This window comes from Nuphar pumila, chromosome 1 (assembly GCF_984573655.1).
Source record: "Nuphar pumila chromosome 1, dmNupPumi1.hap1.1, whole genome shotgun sequence".
NCBI lineage: Eukaryota > Viridiplantae > Streptophyta > Magnoliopsida > Nymphaeales > Nymphaeaceae > Nuphar > Nuphar pumila.
Genome location: NC_143249.1, coordinates 176,959,231 through 176,978,823, shown reverse-complemented (window position 1 = coordinate 176,978,823; position 19,593 = coordinate 176,959,231). Strand labels below are relative to the sequence as shown.

At 40.3% G+C, this 19,593-nt stretch overlaps 1 protein-coding gene, 1 long non-coding RNA gene and 1 pseudogene across 2 annotated transcripts; 2 read left to right on the top strand and 1 right to left on the bottom strand.

The window, feature by feature from the left end:
• The first annotated feature begins 7,170 nt into the window (after nt 1-7,170).
• On the top strand, nt 7,171-9,021 carry LOC149851392 (cytochrome P450 78A5 pseudogene; annotated as a pseudogene).
• A 2,578-nt stretch (nt 9,022-11,599) lies between these two features.
• LOC149851391 (uncharacterized) lies at nt 11,600-13,588 on the top strand. Its single transcript, XR_016433397.1, has 2 exons — nt 11,600-11,839; nt 13,322-13,588. It is a non-coding gene; the product is annotated as an uncharacterized LOC149851391 (long non-coding RNA).
• Nucleotides 13,540-19,236, bottom strand: LOC149851390 (65-kDa microtubule-associated protein 8-like). Its single transcript, XM_090014907.1, has 11 exons — nt 19,153-19,236; nt 18,801-19,004; nt 18,406-18,663; nt 18,110-18,325; nt 16,419-16,571; nt 16,144-16,303; nt 14,947-15,098; nt 14,771-14,858; nt 14,618-14,691; nt 14,210-14,284; nt 13,540-13,994 (listed from the first exon to the last, which is right to left on the bottom strand). Exons 1-11 carry the CDS (start codon nt 19,234-19,236, stop codon nt 13,716-13,718), a joined length of 1,743 nt encoding a protein of 580 aa, XP_089871033.1. The 3' UTR covers nt 13,540-13,715.
• Between the last annotated feature and the right edge of the window lie 357 nt (nt 19,237-19,593).

Here is a 19,593-nt window from a genome sequence, read left to right as displayed (position 1 = left end):
AAGTTTCGTGAGATACATATTTAACCTGCAACTTTCCTGAGAACTCAAGATTCCAAGGCTTATAGGAGTTAAGTTGAAGTATTCAACTTCAACAACGGTTTGTAAAGGTTTCTCTAGCTACAAGAAACAACAGGCTTAATTTTTTAAGGCAGATTTATTTACTTTGACGAGGGTGTTCGACAAAGGGTGGGTATGAAATTGATCTTCGTCAGGTTAAGCAAGATTGATTTAGTGAAAATCTCAAGCAGGTTGCTTGAGGACTGAATGTAGGTCTAGGTTAGACCGAACCAGGATATATCGTGTGTTTTCATATGGTTTGCTTTTATTGTAATTTTTTTTATTCTGCGATTATCCTTGAAGAACACTATTTACCCCCCTCTAGTGTTCATTGCTTATCGATCCACAAATTTTCAGCTTGTAGTACAGAGCTCTCCAAATCACTATAAGATGCAAAAGAAAGGAGGATTAGTCCCTTAATTGGGGGTGGGGCTGTCTTAACACTTGTAAGTTCGAAGAGAGCCCCGCATGCAATCTTGTTGTATTATTAGTTGGTCATCAATCTGACCCAAGGGGTTTGGCATAGTGGGATGGGACCAAGACCGTTTGATGGGCAATTTATGTTCAAATCTCATGGGCGTCACCTCCTGCATAAGCCGAAGCTTGGTGACTCCCTGGGTTCGAGGGGTAAGCCCTCAAAGTTTTACGCTGACATAAACAGATACCATAACTATGGTAGGCTAAAACAACGCGGCTAGGTCTCTGCACCTGGGGTGGTTTCTCTGAGTAAAAAAATATAGTTGGTCATCAATTGCATGATGATTTTTTTTTTTTGATAACCAAAGGGAAAAACCACCATCACCTACCACACCTTGGCTGACCTCTGGTTGGTAAAACCCTTAAGGTCCCCCCTGGCCACCGGAGAGTTCACCCAGCTTCGACCTTGCGGCAAGGGTCGCCACCCGTGAGTTTTAAGGTGACATTCACAAGTCGCCCCTATCAAATTAGTGGAGCCCTTGTGGGCTTGATGAATTGATTAATGGCATTTTGTTGTCTACTATCCTTTTGAATCATTGGTGTGGTAGAGGTAGAGTATAACAAATGGGAGGCAACGTTTCACATGAAACAATAGGGCAGTTGATTGGGGGATCACAGGAAATGAATAAAAGGGGTTGTTCTTTACACTTTGGCTGAAGATTGCTTTGAGTGTCCCCCCCCCCCCCCCCTTAAAGTAAAATGCTATAGCGAGGGGGTCTTGTGGGAATATCATTGCTTTCTACTATGGGTAAAGGTAGCAAAAATAAACAAATGGAGTTGACAGACTTGTTTTGCTCCAATTGGTAGACTGCAATTCTTTATTTCCACCATTGGAATTCTCTCTCTAATTGTTTCTCTCTCTACCATTGACCTGTTATTGATCATTTGAGAGTGTGGGTGTGATGCATGTTTTAACCCACAACAGGAATTATTCATTCAATGAAATGATTATGCATATTTGTGTTCCCTTGGGGTGAATTTTTTAGAGAAAGAAATGAAGTACTTTTGAGTGACTGAATTCCAGCTTGTTCCAAGTTGCATTAGGGCAAAAGGAAAAGAAAGAAGGAAAGAGTGATAGATTGGGGCATGGGTTCATGCACAGATTGCTTATGGCTGTTTGTCATAGTCCATAAAGAAAACCCCAATAAAGGAACAATTTTTCCTAGGATGTAAACTGCCAGATTCGGTTTGGATCTAGGCATTACTGAATCTGACTTAATTGAATCCAGAGTCAGATGGGAAAAAGCAATACCAAAACCCGATGCTGATTAAGTAATTGATATATTTTACAACAGGGTCGGGTGAAAAACCGGTATATCAAATCCAAATCTGATTATTAATGGAATTCTGTTTTCTTTACTGAATGAAACTAATGGGATTTGAATTTGGTTAGATATCTGTTGAGATCATTAACCTTTCTATGGATTGGAGAGCATGGGATTTGGCATTGAGATCTCATGACTAGATCATGCCACACAAAGTCCTCCTTTCATGTGGTTATAGTCTCCTGGATCCAACCTAGTTCTGCTATTTCCCAGTGCCATATCATGCAAAGTGTTGTTTAATGGATGGGTGCCATGTGGACAAGATGGACGGAATCGTGGGGCTGTTAATTATAGCATGGTCCCATGGCTGCTGCCATTCATTGTGAGGTTGAGCAGCACCCATGGGGCCATTTTTGGTTACTTGGGCCAAGTTCCTGAAATCCGACCAATGGGGGCTCCGATCTGGTAAGAGCAGCTAGTGCGCGTCACCTTGTGTTAGGACGTTGAAGGTTCAAAACCCGTATAGTTGTATAACTGGTAGGAGTATGCTTAATCTTAGCTTGCCTTAAAAAAAAAAACAAGTTCTTGAAATCTAGGTATCACGATCAGTAATGATGCTCTTCGGTATGCTCCAATACTTAACAACATGCTTTAGGAAGAATCAAGCCATATCTTTAGCCACAACAATTGTTGTGGCCAAAAACAAAAGTTGCATATTTTAATATTTTAAGAACCTGTCAACCACAATAAAAATGATGCTCACCTCTCAGTCTTCGTCTTCGGCAAGCTAACAATGAAATTCATGAAAATACTCTCCCAAGGTTGACTTGAAAATCAAGGTAAACCTGAACCTACCCAAATAACAAAGTAGTTGGGTTTTGTTTAGGGTTAAGTAAACTAAAAAATGGAAGCCAAAACTCAATCCACATAATTTAAAGAGTATATATATTTTTTGAAAATTTTTAACGGGGGCTCCGACCGTCCGGTTTAAGCAGTTTGTTCAAGTCACCATGAGATGGGATGCTGCAAGCTCGAACCCACCTGTTTGAGTTGGCTTAACCCCATTTTGTAAAAGTGAGGGTTCTTAATTCCCTCAGATCTGTTATGAAAAAAAAAATTCAACAATTTACCTAAACTTTGAGTGAACAGTAACAGATGCATATAAATTTGTAATATTTTGAGGTAAAAACACACTTAACAGCGACCGTAAGTACCGCAGGCAGAACCAGCGAGTCTAGGTCTATGATTTTGGGGTGGTTGATCCGAGTAAAAATAAAAAAAGTTTAAGAGATCACATTTTTTAACAAGTAACAGTATCTTTAGATGGGTTTTTGTAATTTTTTTTTCTTTACTTGCAGATAGATACAAAAATACTCGGGTCAGTCCGAGATGGCTCAGATAACGATAAGAACTCACGGCCTGAACCTGAACCACATATTACCTGGGTCGTGTTTGGGTCCACCCGAGTAATGGGCTGTCATTTTTATGCCCGTACCCTGATGTTCGGGTCGGTTGGGGGTACCAGACACAAACCCGACCAATTGTCAAACTCACCAAATGATGGGTCCCATCCAACTGGGTGGGTCCGGGGAGCATAGTTCGACAGACTACTGTGGGTGGAGCATGTGTGACCATTCCCTCCATATCCTTGGAAAGTGGTGACCGGGCCCACCACAATGTCATTCAAATGTCACTGTCATACTGTTATGTTAGTATCAGACCCGGGACCCACATGCTCCAAACCCGTTCTCTAATTGGAAGTACGTGTGTGTAATCATTCCTTATTGTTAAGCCCTCCATGAAAAGATTGATTAGGACCTCCGTCCCTAGTCATGTCCATTAGTGAGCTTAAAGAGCCTAGCTAGGGTTTATCTGGAATATAAATTTGCTATGATCATGAATATCCCCACCATACTGTTTGGATAACATGATAAATTTGGTGATCATGATTTTGAAAGTTATGTAAGCTGGAACCCATGATAAATACTCAAAGATTATACCATAGCTTTTGGGCACGTTTGAAAGTGGAAAAGATGTAGCAAAAGTAATACAAAATGGAAAATTCTTATGATTTTTTAGATCTTTTAAATGTGAGAAAATTTATTTGTGAAAGAGTTTTTCTAAAAAAAGTATATTTTTTTTGATAGAAACATTCTTCTATGAGGAAAAGTGGACAAATGTTCCGTACTAAGAAAATGATGAGGTCCACTCCTCACCACCCATCTCACCACCACTACCCAATCACCATCTACTCACCTTTAGAAAATAAAAAATCATCCTCCCCATGATAAATTTTCATTATCATCACCAACATCCATGTCATCACTACCATCCACCATCACTCACCTACCAAAAAATAGCGCCCCAGAAGCTCCACTACCACCTCACCACCACTACCATTACCACCATTCATCTCACCACCACCCACTTCTAAAAAAACTGCTCTTCCCACCATCAATCACCACTCACCATCACCCCCGTCTCAAAAAACGGTGCCAGAGAAACTACACCACCACCATCAATCTCACCACCACTCATGGTCCCAAAAACTCTGCTGGAGAAGATCCACCCCCCTCTTCTCTCTCATTTTTTTTTAAGATTTTTCATTTTATTTTTCTCATGCTACTCAAACAAATGAAAAAATTTCATTTTAAAAAAATTATCATATCAAAACTTCTAATATTTTTTTTTCTTTTTCTTGCTTCCAAAAGTGACCTTTAAGAGAAGCCTCCCTAACTGCACTGCACTCATGGAAATTAGGTTACTCTGATAACCCAACTGGCTTCTAAAGCTCCTCTCAGACAGCAAATGACTAATAGAGAAACAAGGTTAAATATCTATATAAGATAAACATTCGGTTTATCTATAAAGATTTAATACTAGGTTAAACAAATTATCTATGGATACATCTTATTCAATGTTAAAATGAAATTTACCAACAGTCCAGGTGAACTATAATATGGAATATGCCCGGTGCCCTCATCTAGTCAGGGCAACTCGTGAATGTCACGAGTTCAAAACCCCATATGGTGCATGTCTCTTGCTGCAAAGCCGAAGTTGGGTGTACCCCCTGGTGGGCATGGGCATCTTGTGGTTTTTATATCAATGAGCTTCGCGAGTTAGTGACGTGGTTTTTCCTAGATATCCTTCCAAAAAAACAAAATATAGAATATCAAAAGTTCAATTAATCATTTCATGCAATCAGCCATGGGTTTGAGGCAGTGAGATGGGGCCTAGACTGTTTGACAGACAGTCTAGGTTCAAATTTCATGGGCATCACCCCCTGCATAAGCTGAAACTTGGCAACTCTCTGTGGTCGTCGAGGGGTAAGCGCTCAGAGTTTTACACTGATAGGACAGCGACTGTAAGTATGTCAGGCTGAGGTCTCTGCACCTGTAGCGGTTTATCCGAGTAAAAAAAAAAGAGTCGATTGCTATTCACAGCTGATAAATTGACACCAATGACGAGTTCGATTCAATGTTTATTTATATATGATCAGAAAACACCTCATAAATGTGAGACTATGCTTATGAACTCAAGTCAAAGAATGTTGCATGATACAGTTCAATCATTATCAGTCTAGCACCAACTCTGAATCCATTTATGGTACAAAAGAACCCACATGGGAATACAGAGTTGAGCTAGATCATCTCTGTCTATGAACATGATCATATATAAATGTAAGTCTGCAATCATTGTACTGCTATACAAGTTGGTACTTAAACTTGGTATGCTTACAATAATTAAAAAACACTTTCATGAATCTAAAAGCCTCATTTGGGCAAACAAAGGGGTCTCTGCTTGTTTGGTATGAGCAGTTAGTGCAGGTCACCTTGTGTTGGGGCGGTGGGCGTTGCAAGTTCAAAACCCAATGGTATGAGTTGTATAACTGATGGGGGTCTGCCTAACCCCAGCTTTGAGGCTCTGCTTGTTTGGTAGGTGCAGTTAGTGAAGGTCACCTTATGTTGGGAAGTTGCAAGTTCAAAACCCAATGGTACGAGTTGTATAACTGATGAGGGTCTGCTTAACCCCAACTTCTTTTGTCAAAAAAAAAAGAGAAGAAGATTCATTTGAGCATTCTAGTGGAAATTATGTACAGGTTTGTGCTAATATAGGGACATGTTCTGTAAGTCAGTCAAACTTATAATCATGCCTGTTCACTATTAATCTCTTAGGTCCCACATTTGAGAAGCTGTCTGGTCAGAATATGATTTACCAATGTTTTCTATGTACTACAAAATAATGGATACATCTAAAAGGTTACGTTTTTTTTTTGATAGTCAATCTGCACATTGGCTGGCCTCCGGTTGGTAAAACCCTTTAAGGCCCCCCAGCCCACCAGAGAGTACACCCAACTTCGACCTTCCGGCAAAGGACACCACCCGTGGGATTTGAACTTGTAACCTATATCCTAGTGTTAATGCATCTCTTTAATAGAAACCTTTCTAGTTCACATAATGGCCAAGCTACTGACATGTGAAACAGAAGGTTAGTTCCGATTTGATCTTATTCTTATGTTATTTATCGAGGGTTCATTTCACAAACAACCTTTTTCTTTACACACCGAGTTTGAATATTTCTAAGCATGAAAAGAAAAGAATCATTTTTCTTATTTAATCAGACCAGAAAGAAACTTTGAGATTGCTGAATAGCATTCACTCTGTTGCTACAAACAGTGAACCCCAATCAGGTTCTAACCATGGTAACAAATCTGGTTTAACGTGATTTTCTGAGGAAAACAAAATATTGCTATAAATTAAAATGTCTTTTCCACTCGAGAAAGTGTCCATATATTTAAAAGTATATATAAAATATAAAAAAACCCATTAAAAATATGAAAATATAAATACTGTATTAATACCTTGATAAAACACATATGACATTTTCAAAATAAGCCATATTCTGAAAATATCACATTTTTTTGGATTATATCAGTTTTTGAAAATATCATGACAAAATTCCAAAAATGGCCGATATTTGTGACAATGGTCCTGACAACTTGGTTGATAGTCCAAACTTTTTACAATTGCTGTTCATCTTCATGATAAACGGTATACAAATAAAAGAGTTGTCTTTTTCATGTAATATAGGGATAATTGAAAACATAATATTTAAAAAATGTGTCGCTTCTTGAGAAGGTTTTGGCCTTTGAGAATATTGCACAATAAAATATCTGCCCGACAAAATGTCGATATTTTCAAAGTATCGCTCATGTTTGTGACGTATATTTGGCAAAAAGTGAGGCCATGCACCCGAAACTACCACTAGAAAGTCCGAAAATCACGATCGTGCCCCCGGTTGCTCATGCTATATATGAATTACGAATCAGCAACTCTTCACTCCATTCTTTGACGCTACCACCACCACCACCATGACGACCCTCCTTTTTTCATTCTTCGAGCAGTGGCAGTTCCTCCTCTTCCTCTCCTCCCTCCTCCTCTTCCTCCTCAACTTCTGGCCGTGGGCCGGCGGTCTTGCTTGGCGCTCGGTACCCCGACATGGCTCGCCACCGATCCATGGCCCGGCCGGCCTCCCATTCCTTGGCAGCCCCTCGCTCCTCGCAAGCCCGCTCTCCCACCAAGCCCTCGCCAAGGTTTCAGCCGCCCTTGACGCCACCCGTCTCATGGCCTTCTCCATTGGCCTCACCCGACTCGTCATCACCAGCCACCCCGATACGGCTCGGGAGATCCTAACCGGTTCCGCATTCACGGACCGGCCCATCAAGGACTCGGCCCGGCGTCTCATGTTCCACCGTGCCGTGGGGTTCGCCCCCTCAGGCGAGCACTGGCACCACCTCCGCCGCATCGCTGCCGCCAACTTCTTCTGCCCGAAACGTATCGCCGGATCAGAGACGTATCGGCAAGGGTGTATCGGTGAGGTGATGGAGGGGGTGTGCAAGGTAATGGAGAGGGATGGGGTGGTGGGGCTGAGGTGGGCCCTACAGGAGGCCTCCCTGAAGAGCGTTTGGATGACCGTGTTTGGGATGTGGGTGGAGGAAGAGAGAGGGGAGTTGGTGGGAATGGTAAGGGAAGGGTATGAGCTGCTGGGGAAGTTCAACTGGGGGGACTATTTTCCTGTTCGGATCTTGGATCTTCAATCCATAGGTAAGAGATCCGACAAGTTGTGGATTCGGGTTTTTGAGTTCCTTGGTAGGATGGTGGCTGAATGCAAGAAGGATGGTGGTGGTGGTGGTTGTTTTTTGAGCATGTTGCTCGCTCTGCCAGAAGAGGACCGGATTTCAGACTCGGATATGGTGGCGGTTCTTTGGGTACGTGATTGACCCGTTCCGGCCATTTGGATAATTGCAGATGGTCGAGGACACCCATAATCATCTTTTAAATTGACTGACGTGTCCCTATCTTACTCTGCATTTGGCTGAGTTCAAAGTAGTCAGTCTCAGGTAGGTTTGGTTTGACTTAGCGTAGTTGGGTCAATCTTGACCAGTCAAGCTAGATTTTGCCTAGTCAAGTCAGTTTGATCAGTCAAGCACAATGAATCAACTGTAGTTGTATGGCTGCAACTCAAGCACCAATCTTCATATTCAGTGGGTCATTCTGATTTTTTCTCTCTTTTTAAATGTTTTTATTTTTTTTAGGAGATGATATTTCGAGGTACTGATACAGTGGCCATCCTCATGGAATGGATCATGGCGAGGATGGTGCTCCACCCGGACATTCAGGCTCGTGTCCAACGAGAGATCGATGCGCACGTAGGCTCGACCCGGAGAGTCGAAGACTCGGACCTCCCTCAGCTCACCTTCCTCCATGCCACTGTCAAGGAAGTACTCCGCCTGCACCCACCGGGTCCACTTCTCTCGTGGGCCCGCCTCGCCGTGCACGACGTCCACATAGGCAAGTGGTTCATCCCTGCTGGCACTACGGCCATGGTCAACATGTGGGCCATCACCCACGACGGGTCCATCTGGAAGGACCCGGGCTTGTTCAGGCCGGACCGGTTCCTGGAGGAGGACATTAGCATCATGGGTTCGGACCTCAGGCTAGCACCATTTGGGTCAGGGCGGAGGGGGTGCCCCGGTAAGGTCTTGGGCTTGGCTACCGTTCATCTATGGCTTGCTAGGCTGCTGCACCAGTTCAGCTGGCTTCCATCTCCTTATGCAGATCCACGGCGGCCGGTGAATCTTTCTGAACAGTTGCGCATGTCGCTCGAGATGAAGAAGCCGCTAGCATGTAGCGCAGTTCGCCGGAATCTGGTTCCATTTTGACCGAATCCGGCAAGGTTGATGCAGAATTGTCATGTTTGGGAGTATCCAAGTACTCCAGGCTTGACTAACAAGAGGGTTTTTGCACTGCTCCAAACAAAAACTCCAGTACATCTCCTTCATAGGAGTCATAGGACAACTGCTTGTAATATTGGCTTGTAATTCTCTCTTTAAAAATAAAAGGCTTGTAATTCTACTTGTGAAGTATCATCATGCAAGGTCAATGTAAAATTCTATCTTTGAATGTAAAATCCTAGATATGTTTGGAGGCGCTAGACATCATGAGTTCAATTTCCCTTGTAATCAAACCCATTAAAGGTATAGATCAGCATTACACCCGCCGCGGTCGGCCTAGTGGCAGCGGGCTTGGAGAGAAGGTGATGACCCCCTTTGTTTCAGGTTCGACTTCTATTACCATTAACTGGTGGGTTCTATAAGAGCTTGAGTGTCGGCGACCCCAACTGGGTAATAGTCAGATTTGGTTTCAGTATTGAGTTTTGCATTTGAACTCGAACCTGAGTATGATTAAGTGTAAATATCGGGGTGTAAGCTAGTCGGATCCGGATTCAGTTTTATCTGATTTCATCCAACCCTGCTTGAATCTGATTCTGATTAAATCAGACCCGATTATGTCAAGACTAGGAAATGCCTATATCTGACCTGAGCCCGACCCGTTTACATCCCTTTTTGGACCCTTCTTACGTGGGAATGCCCATGAAAAATGTGTTTTTGTGCACTTCTGAAAAAAAACCTGCTGGTTTATGGACAGTACATGCATAGGCAAAGGCGTAGCTGGGGGTGGGGGGTGGGGGCAGGACTGGGCTGCCTCCCGAAACAGTTAATTTTTTTTTTTAAAGCCCAGTCCTAGCCCAGCCCTGATTCCATATGAAATAGATTTTTATCGATTTTTGTAGCCCAACCCTGACATCAGCAAATAGTTTGATTCCTCCATATGAAATAGATTTTTATTAATAATTGTAGCCATTTTTTATTTTATCTCAAAAAAAAAAATTCAGGGGCGCTGCCCCCGAACCCCCAACTATCACACAAACTTTTTTTTTGCTACACCCCTGTTTGCTCCCCCCCCCCCTCACATGAATCCTAGCTACGCCACTGTACATAGGGATGGCAGTGGACCAGGGGCGGGGGACAAGGTCTACATCTCCACCCATCTCAAAATTTTGTCCTCCATCCCCGTCTCAAAATGCCCTATCCCCATCTCCATCCTTGTCTTAGTCCCCATCCCCATTTCTGTACCCGTCTCCATCTCAAAATAACTTTATTCTTATTTTAAGAGGATTAAGAAAAAAATGAGAGAAAGGTTTTAGGGTTAAGAATATATATATATATATATATATAAAGATTTTATAATATATAAGAATATATTTTCATTATCGGGTATCGGAGATGATGATGGAGATGGGGATGGGGCAGGGCGGGGGCAAGAGTAAGTCCATTCTCACCTTCATCCCCGTATGGGTTTTGTTTTTTCGCATCCCCGGTTCAATCTCTGTTTTATGTCCTTCATCTCCCATACAAACAAAGCAGGTTTGGGCGAATCCCCGTTTTTTTCAGGTCCCCTGCCATCCCTACACATGCACACACTTTCCTTTTCTCAAGCCCAAGACCGATATATAATTCAATGTCCAATCCAAATCCAAGTAAGAATACTCTTAGTCCATGCTCACCCAATAAGCACTTAACACAAAGCACGAGATTCAAATCGAGATCTTGCTAGGGGTTGCACTTAGTATCCAAAGGACCCATGGATCCTGGTAACTGGATACAGTACAAATCGAATCCAGCCACGGTGTGCACAAATAGGATCCAAACGCTACTTCGCGATATTTGGCAGCCTGTAAATGGATCTAGACCAGATCCATCTATGAGCGAGCACAAATCTACCCCAAGGGCTGCAAATGGATCTGATATGGATTAGATACAGACCTAATCATGCTCTTGATCAAATCTGAATGTGAATTATACCTAATAGATCCAAATAAGATACGATGAAGCCGGGCTAAATCTAGATCTAAAATACTCATAGCAATAAACTGATACAAATTTACATGTAAAAAGTTCGAAAGGATCTGATTTTTATCTAATTCTGGGCATATTGACATGAAGTATTAATAATAATTTAATTCGAGCCTGAAAGTATTTTCTGATTATTAAAAGGGATGTAATACCATATTCGACTAATCAGATGTTAGCTAAATGGATTTGAATTCAGATGGTAAAAAGCTCGTATCAGATCCGCTTTTTTATGTGTAAACGGATCCAAATATCCATCAAATTCGGGATATTTATCGAATTCGGCAACAAAAATCAAATAATATCTGCATCTAAAAAATCAAATAATATCTGAATCTAATTATAATGCAACTAAATGGAATGGAATTCGACCGGATATCGGATAAAATCTGACCCATTGACATCCTAGTACTGATTAAGAAAGTGTGAATCTGACCCGGATAAGATGTCCAACCAAACCCGATCCATTTGCACCCCAATATAAAGGCCCAAGGCCGAGGTCGCCTCTCTCTCTGGCGCGCGCGCACGTGTTTGTCTGATCGTCTTGCCGTGGACGGGGGCGTTGGGAGATGGCGTCGGAGCTCTCCGGAGAGCTTCCTCCGTATGCTGATCCTGCGGCGGTGCAGGAGAAGGCTCGGGAGACCGACGTTCGCCCGTGGAACGTCACGATGGACTAGACGGGTGGCGTGGATCTAAGCACACGGGAGTCGGTTTCCCGACGGAATCCGGGGAGTCTCTCTACCGGCGGCGTATCTCCTCCGTCCACAAGCTCATCCGACGGTCCAAGGTGATTCTCGTGGCCCTCTTGGTTCCATCTAGGGCGCAAATTGCTCCTCTTTGCTGTTGTTTGTCCATAATTACTACTGATAACCCATTTCCATAGTGATACCGTCTTCTTTGCTTTCTTGATTTTATGCTATTCTCAGTGTTTCCTTGCTTCGATTTATAATAATTTGTTTTTCTGAATTTAAATCGTATGATTTCAATTTTGGGCTTCTGTTGCATGAATGTTAGGGTTTAGTTCATTTATGTTGCATATGTTGTTGATGAAGTATTTGATTCAATTGTTCCTTCAATGCGAGGACAAACTTTTGTCTAATACTGTTTCACAGCATTCTGCTATATATTATGCCTGTAATTGTGGGTACATTTGGATGTTACTATTTTGTTGCTACTGCCATGAAGACATTGCAATTATTTATTTATTATAATGTGATATTTTGATGGTTTGAGAATAAAGGAGAATGTGAGAAAAAGTAGTTTTCTGTTTTAAGGAGGAGAGGGGTTAACTTGCTTCCTATTTTCAAGGAGGAAGAAAAAAACTAATGGAGACGGGCATTTTTAGCCTTACATTTCAGGGACTTAGGCTTTACCTAATAAATCTCCTACCAAAATATTTTTTTCTTTCCTGAAATATTTTCGCTCATGAGTTTAGGTATCCTATTGTGTTAAAAGTTTGATGAATGGGATGATACTGCAAGGGCTGTGGTTAATCTTTGTGAAACATGCTTGCAGCCTTGAACTATCTTTATGAGCACTTCAAATTTGTTTCTTTTTTTATGGTACTTAATAGGTAGTCAGTCACTACTACTATGAGCATTTTTTGTTTTTTTAACATATCTATGGTATTATACTTATGTTCAATTGCGTGCACTCTCTCTTCTTATCTGTTCTTAGTTGTCCAACATTTAACCTCATATATATGGAAGTGCTGTTCTTACAGTCTTGGAGAAACATCCCTGTATATGTAAAGGCACTCGCTTAGCACATAACTTTCTGTTAATCCATCGTATGTCCACACACACATAGGGTGAGAGCTTCACTGAAATGAGGAAAAATATTAAAAAATATGAAGCATGATATGTATGTATATTTGTTTGTTTGTAAAAATGTGTAATATATGCATACACAAGCACCGAAAGGTACAGTTTTGATTTGAAGTGTCTATGTTACATAGCTAGAGGTATAAACTCTCACTCATTACACATGCAAACTCAAAAGTTTCAATAGCGTGGAAGAATTTAGTGGAAGGTTTTTTTAAAACCTTGGAACTGACACACAATAACCCATTTCCAAGTAATGTGACACACCATACATAGTAAAGGAAATAAAAGGATACTGTATGTTTAACTGAAGGTGGTGTAGTTCCTATTTCCTGGTATTTTAGTGCATATGTAAATATTTTCATTTGCAAAGTATGTAAGATCCAGGTTCTAGAATAAAGAATGATTGTACAGGTGGTCCTCACCTTTTTCGTACTGTCCTCTAGTTGCATTTTGCAGGTTGTATACCACAACACAAGAAGCAGCATGCAAGTTGACACACCCATTGGCAGGCAAGGTGGGGAATTTTTCTTAGTTATCTTGTGAATATTGGCAGTTGCTGTAGTAAGTGCATGAGTTCCTCACAAGAGGGAAAGGAGAAGAGTTGATGGTTCATATTGATTGTCATGACTGTATATCTTGTGCATAGCTGGCAAAAGATCCATGGACAGAAATGTCATTTATCAATGAAGATTTATTACATATTAGCAAAACAGATGTTTCCAATCAACACACTAATTTTTTTCTTTTAAACTCTTAATTTTGTATATGCATGTATTTTTAGAATCTTGAAGTTGTACAGTCAGGTGCATTATCTTAAGGAGATGTTGGACCCAAAAATTATGCAGAAGCTTGGGAGGCATAGTCGTCTGCAAGGTCAGAAATGTAGCTTGATTGCACCTGAATCTTTTGTCTTTGCAGCTTGCTTCCTTCTTTGATGAAGGACAGGTCTTGTGCTGCTGTATTCGTTCCTATGGAAAGTCCTCTGTGCACTGACATTGTGCTACCAAAACTTGTGTTATAATATCTCGTCCAAAGTCGTCTGCTGCTTGAGCTTGGGTGTGATGAGAACAGATTCTCCTGATTGGCAATTACTTGACTCTGAACCTTCTTTCTCTCCTGTAAACAAGACAAATATTAAATATCTGTTCATGGTTTAGAAAAATTTGGTCCAAAACCCATCTCTGTCAGCCGTTCAATTAATGGGCATAGGGAGACTGAAGCAGGACTAACAACCATTTCTCTAATTGATGGTGGAGATTGAGCTTTGTAGTGAAATGAAGCCTCGAGAAACATCACTAGGCTTCTCGTCTGAAAACAGAAATGTTACTTACCCTTTCCCTTTGTTTCTCTTCTTCTTTTTCATGCCTCAGTAAGTTGTATTCATCGAACAGTGCCAAGAGTGGTACCTACAGAAATAGTGGGAGGGAATTCTTATTGGAAGTGATAGATGAAAACAAAGTAGGTAGTTATGTCTCTTGCACGCATACACACACGTGCATGCACACCAATGATCAGTTGTTTGAACTGATTTCAGATTAACTTGACCTAAACCTAAGGTCTAGCAACTGGGGATAACAATTCAGTTGACTGGATGCCTTGAACCGAGCTCAACATCGGCTTGTACTTGCTTGACCTATGAGAGTTAGCAACTTTTGCTTCATTCTTCACTGTAGATTCTCACAGCCTCAGTTACTTTTCAGAATTTTGAGAGTAGAGACTGCTATCTGTAGAATGCTCACATCTTCATAAAAGAAGACTTTGTTCCTTTCAGCTTCCCACTTTCTAGTCTTGACAATCAACAGTTCCACCAATGCTGCAGGAAAAATGAACACGTGATCACTCATTTTATATTTTAGAATTTATATTCAAAGTTTTCTTTAGCTTTCAAATACCAGGAATTTTGTTAACCATAATCCTGGCACGCTCGGCTCGTTGCAGGCACTTGTGAGCACCTCTACTCACTGTATACCTGTTTTCATCCTGTAAAGCCAATAAGGTTTTATGAGATTGAATCTTCACAACAGAATGTATGATGTTCATGGTGTTTAATTTAGAATGCAATCCTGACCTTGTTATATTCTTCCAGCCACCGTTCTTCTTCACAGGCAACCGTCCATCTCTCAACCTTCTCCATTATGTCCTTTCTGCTGTAAGCTTCTTCTTTTGCTTTGGAAATCTGCTCGTCCATGCTTGACAGAAGATCAGCATAGTCGATCTCCCCTTTTTGGGGGTATGAAGTCAGTACATTTTCTAAAGCAATGCTGTGTGACCATCATGAATGGTGCAAAAATGTTATGCGAGTATGCATCCCACTATGGGGGGTTATTGGGTGGAGAGTTTCATTTTCCATCTTTACTGTTGCGTCCAGCAGTCTATAAATTGACGAATCTCGACATGACTTTGCCCTCACATGGCATCATAGTTACGAATATCAGTGATTGAATATATTGTGATTTTAGTCATGATATATTAAGAAAATGATAATTTTCTGTTGTATGCTGACATTTTTGGATTTTCCCAGAAATAAGTTTATTGTGAGATTTTCCCTTCCCCAGAAAATCCCATGCTGCCATTGCATGGAATCTTATGTCCCCACTGCATATATCAGGGTACACTCTCATCCGTTTTAGCATACACTATTGTCCAATGATTGGAAGGTGGTCTTTGTTGTGTATGGAAAAATCTTTGGTTGACCCTAAAGACCTATCAGAGTAAATATTTTCTGGGGATGCTGGGGTTGCAAAAACCATGGATTTTCTCTTCATGGTAAACTCTGTGATGACTAACCCATGAATGTCAGATTGACCTTGGCGTTGAACTGGTGTAGTCCACATGCTTATTCTCAAATGCATTAGGTGGACATTCAACTTTAAGCACTAATTTAGATGTTCTAATGTTCACATGACATATTACCAAGTTAATGAGCTTCGGTATGTCTAGTCTGGCAATTTGCGAATGTGACAGTTCATAAACTCCAAATTTGCCTTTGACAGTTTCATTTTGTGTGATTCCCAAAACCTATGAATTGGGCATGCTTGTTTTGGTCACAGGTGAGAAATGAGAAATTAGAAGCTGTGATTGTGAATCACAAGGTCAACCTTGTGATTTGCTTTCACAAGATTCAACTCAGAAACAGGCAAAAACAATAACAACTTTTACTTTTTCATGTTCTACTAACCTTGAGAAAATATGGTGATTGTGATTTATAATCACATGATCCAAGAATCATAAGGCATTGCAAACGCTACCCAAATGTATAACATACCAGAGTTTATAAGATCGACCAAGTAATCCATCTCTGATAATGTGGTAACACCCATGTGGCTCTTCTTGCATATTTCCTCAAGCTCCATGCATTTCTTTTGGAATAGATCTTTCATCTTGGTGGCTTTGAGTTGATCGAGTCTCTCGACCTCTGCCTCAACCTGAGTAGAATTTAAAGGGTTAGTAATTAAAACGTCCAAATAATTTGTGTAATTGCATAAACAATTGGTTAAAAGCAACTCTGCTGAAACTGTTATTCTTGATGTTCTTTTAGACCTTGCCGATTACTTCGAGGGCCAGGCTTCCTGGATTTGACACATCAGATGATAACGGCAGGATTCGAGTCACATGAGCAAATAAACGCTGGTCTTCAAATGAAGCGTCCATGAGATTCCACAAACTCTTCAATGTTTTTCCTAGCTTTTGAAGCTGTAGAAAGAAGGCAAACAAATAGAGTTAAACTATATATATATATATATATATATATATATATATATATATATATATATAGAGAGAGAGAGAGAGAGAGAGAGAGAGAGAGAGAGAGAGAGAGAGAGAGAGGATTAAGTAGGTCTTAAACAGTCTTATATTCTAAACCGCCTTCAAAGAACAAAGTTTTGGGTGCTTGCTTAGTCTAAACTTGCAGATGCATTTTAGCAGAAAACATATATTAGATTAGGCATTTTTCATGTTTAAATGTATTTGTAGCATGATAAAAAAAATCAATGGCTCATATTTTACTAAAACTTGATGATATAAAAATTAATATTCTTGCTAAATTGATTCAGTTGCTGTTAGTATATAAGCAATGCTAAAATGCATTTACAAATTTAGATTTAGAAAAAACACACCTGCAACTATGTTTTCAGAAGCGTTAAGCATGTTTAGGACATGAAACTGTTTAGGACCTAGTAATCTCTCTCTCCCTCTCTCTCTCTCTCTATATATATACACACACTAGAATTTGAAAACTACCATGTGAACCATGGTTTTCAGGGATTTTTTGTTCTTTTCCTCCTAACTCTAACCGTATGTTGTGATCTACATGCTTGGTTTTACAAGGGTCAGCTCTTGAATCGTCCAATCATGGTGTATAAACAAGTTTTTTTAAGGCTTTAAATCAATGGCTCGTAATCTTCATAAATATTCAAGCATCCAAAAAAATCATAATTTTTTTCAACATTGAATCGTCCAATTATGATGCATAAACAAGTTTTTTTAAGGCTTTAAATCAATGGCTCATAATCTTCATAAATATTCAAGCATCCAAAAAATCATAATTGGACATGGTATACATGCTTTGTAATTGGACAACTACCATGCCAAAAACACACGATCCAACAAATATAAACAGCAGACCCCTACCAGTTATACAACCATACCATTGGGATTAGGACTTGCAACGTCCCAACACACTAACTGCTCCTGTTGGTAAAAAAAAATCATATTTTTTTTATCAAAAACACACGATCCAACAATTGATTCATAGCAAATTCACCATGCCAAACACATCTACATGGGTGGATTTGCAAAAAAAGTGTTGAAAATACCCAGTTCACAAGGTAGTTCTCATATTCTAGTGACTCATATAAATAAATAAATTATGTATATATATAGTAACATGAGCCATTATTTTTTTTGTCTTTCTAAAAAACACATCTGAACATGCAAAATGCATCTAATACATGTTTTTTTACTCAGTAAACTATGATAGACACATCTACAGGCTCTAATTAAGCAAAAAACACCTGCAACTATCTTTTTTTTTAATGGATTAGTAGGGCGCAACAGATGATGCATGACTATTGCCATTATTCCAACTTAATTTAATTGCCATCAATTTTGCTTTTAAAATGGTGAGCATCAATTTGGATCCATCTGCAGTCTGGAAATACCATAAGTGGATCTAGATCAAAGTAAGCTTCATGATCCAAGAACTCCAATCAGACAACATAAAAGCACGTCACCTTCTCAAGTCTCTTCTGCTTCTCTTCTTTCAGCCACTCCACCGTGTGATTCAGTTTGGCCAAAGTATCATCAGTTATGTTCTTTGACTGCGGTTCAGAAGAACCATCCAAGCTTGTATGAACTTCTGTGATGATCTTGAAAGAATCCATCCCTAGAGTAGCACAGAGACTGTTTACAGACCTCAAATAGTTGTCGACTTTCTTGATCCTATCATTCTACCAAGAAAGAGGCACAGTTTCATATCAGTGTCTCACATTTTTGTGGGAAAGAACAATGACTGAAGATGGTGGTTTACCTTTTCCTTGAGGAGCAGTTCTAGTTCATTTTTGTACTCTTCAAGCCTCTTCAGTGAGAGATCATTTTGATTAATATCCATGCATTCCTCTAAAGAGCCTGCCACTGCATTTCCAGATATTTCTGCAGAAATCCTCCGAATTTGATCTCGAACATCTCGAAATTGCTTGATTCTGTCATCCTTTCTCTTCTGCTTTTTGCGCAGGGCGGGCATGATAGCGTCCAGCTGTTGCTTTAGTGTTCCCACCAGCTTGTCAGGCTGCCAGATTAAAACTTGGAAGTCAATCACAGGAATCCTCATAGTAAAACAGGATTCAATCTGAATTATGAATGCGATGCATTGAAAGAAAATGTGTTAAATGTTTAAAAATAAAGAACTGATAAAAATCAGCTCACTTGGCTAGCAAATGGTGTTTCTCCCAAGGATACAAGAAGGTTGGTGTATTCTGCTTCTGACTCCGTCAGCTGTTGATGCAAACGGGCTCTGGAAATGTTTGCACTGTCGACTTTCCTCCTGTAGATTTCTAGACATTCTTGTTCTAACTCAAGCAGAACCTTTCCTCTCTCTATCTGGTCTTGCCCAACTTCGTCCCATATCAACTATTCCATGAAATGGTAATAAATAACAGAATCACATAAAAAACCCAACATCCAAGAATTCCAAATGCAAAACATGCTAAAAATCAACATTAATCATTACATATATATATATATATATATATATATTGTCATCAGATAAATGACCAACCTTCAATTCTTGCAGCAGATACCCACTTGAGGATTCATTCACGGTTGAATTCCTCAATTTCTCTGCAATGGGGATTGAAACCATCCCTAGTGTTTGCAATAATTTCTGGAAATAGAAGGTGGGAACTCTTGTTAAGTTTCAGAAAAACATTAAAAAACAAGCCCCCTACATGGATTGCGAGGGTAGTTATATAAACTAAATTGTGAGATGAGCACAAGAGAGGGGAGGGAAAAAGGTGGGGCTCGTTGAGCATGGGGTTTTGCTTGAATGACACGGCAGAAAAGTGGGGGATGGTGGGTGCCAAGCTTTGCTTTCTCCTCAAGGATCACAACTCACCCTCTTTGGCCATTCCCTCCCTTCCGGTTGCCTTAGAATTTGAAATTCAGTGGCGACCTTACCGTTTGAATGATTCATTTCTATCTCTATTAGATTGGGAAATAG

Bases quoted from the DNA above. Each gene is read 5' to 3' on its own strand.
- LOC149851390 (XM_090014907.1), bottom strand. From the start codon at position 19,236: ATGGTTTCAATCCCCATTGCAGAGAAATTGAGGAATTCAACCGTGAAT. The intron at 19,005-19,152 runs GTTGGTCATTTA...TTCATGGAATAG, and splicing joins ATCTGCTGCAAGAATTGAAG to TTGATATGGGACGAAGTTGG. The intron at 16,304-16,418 runs GTCTAAAAGAAC...AATTCTACTCAG, and splicing joins CCCTCGAAGTAATCGGCAAG to GTTGAGGCAGAGGTCGAGAG.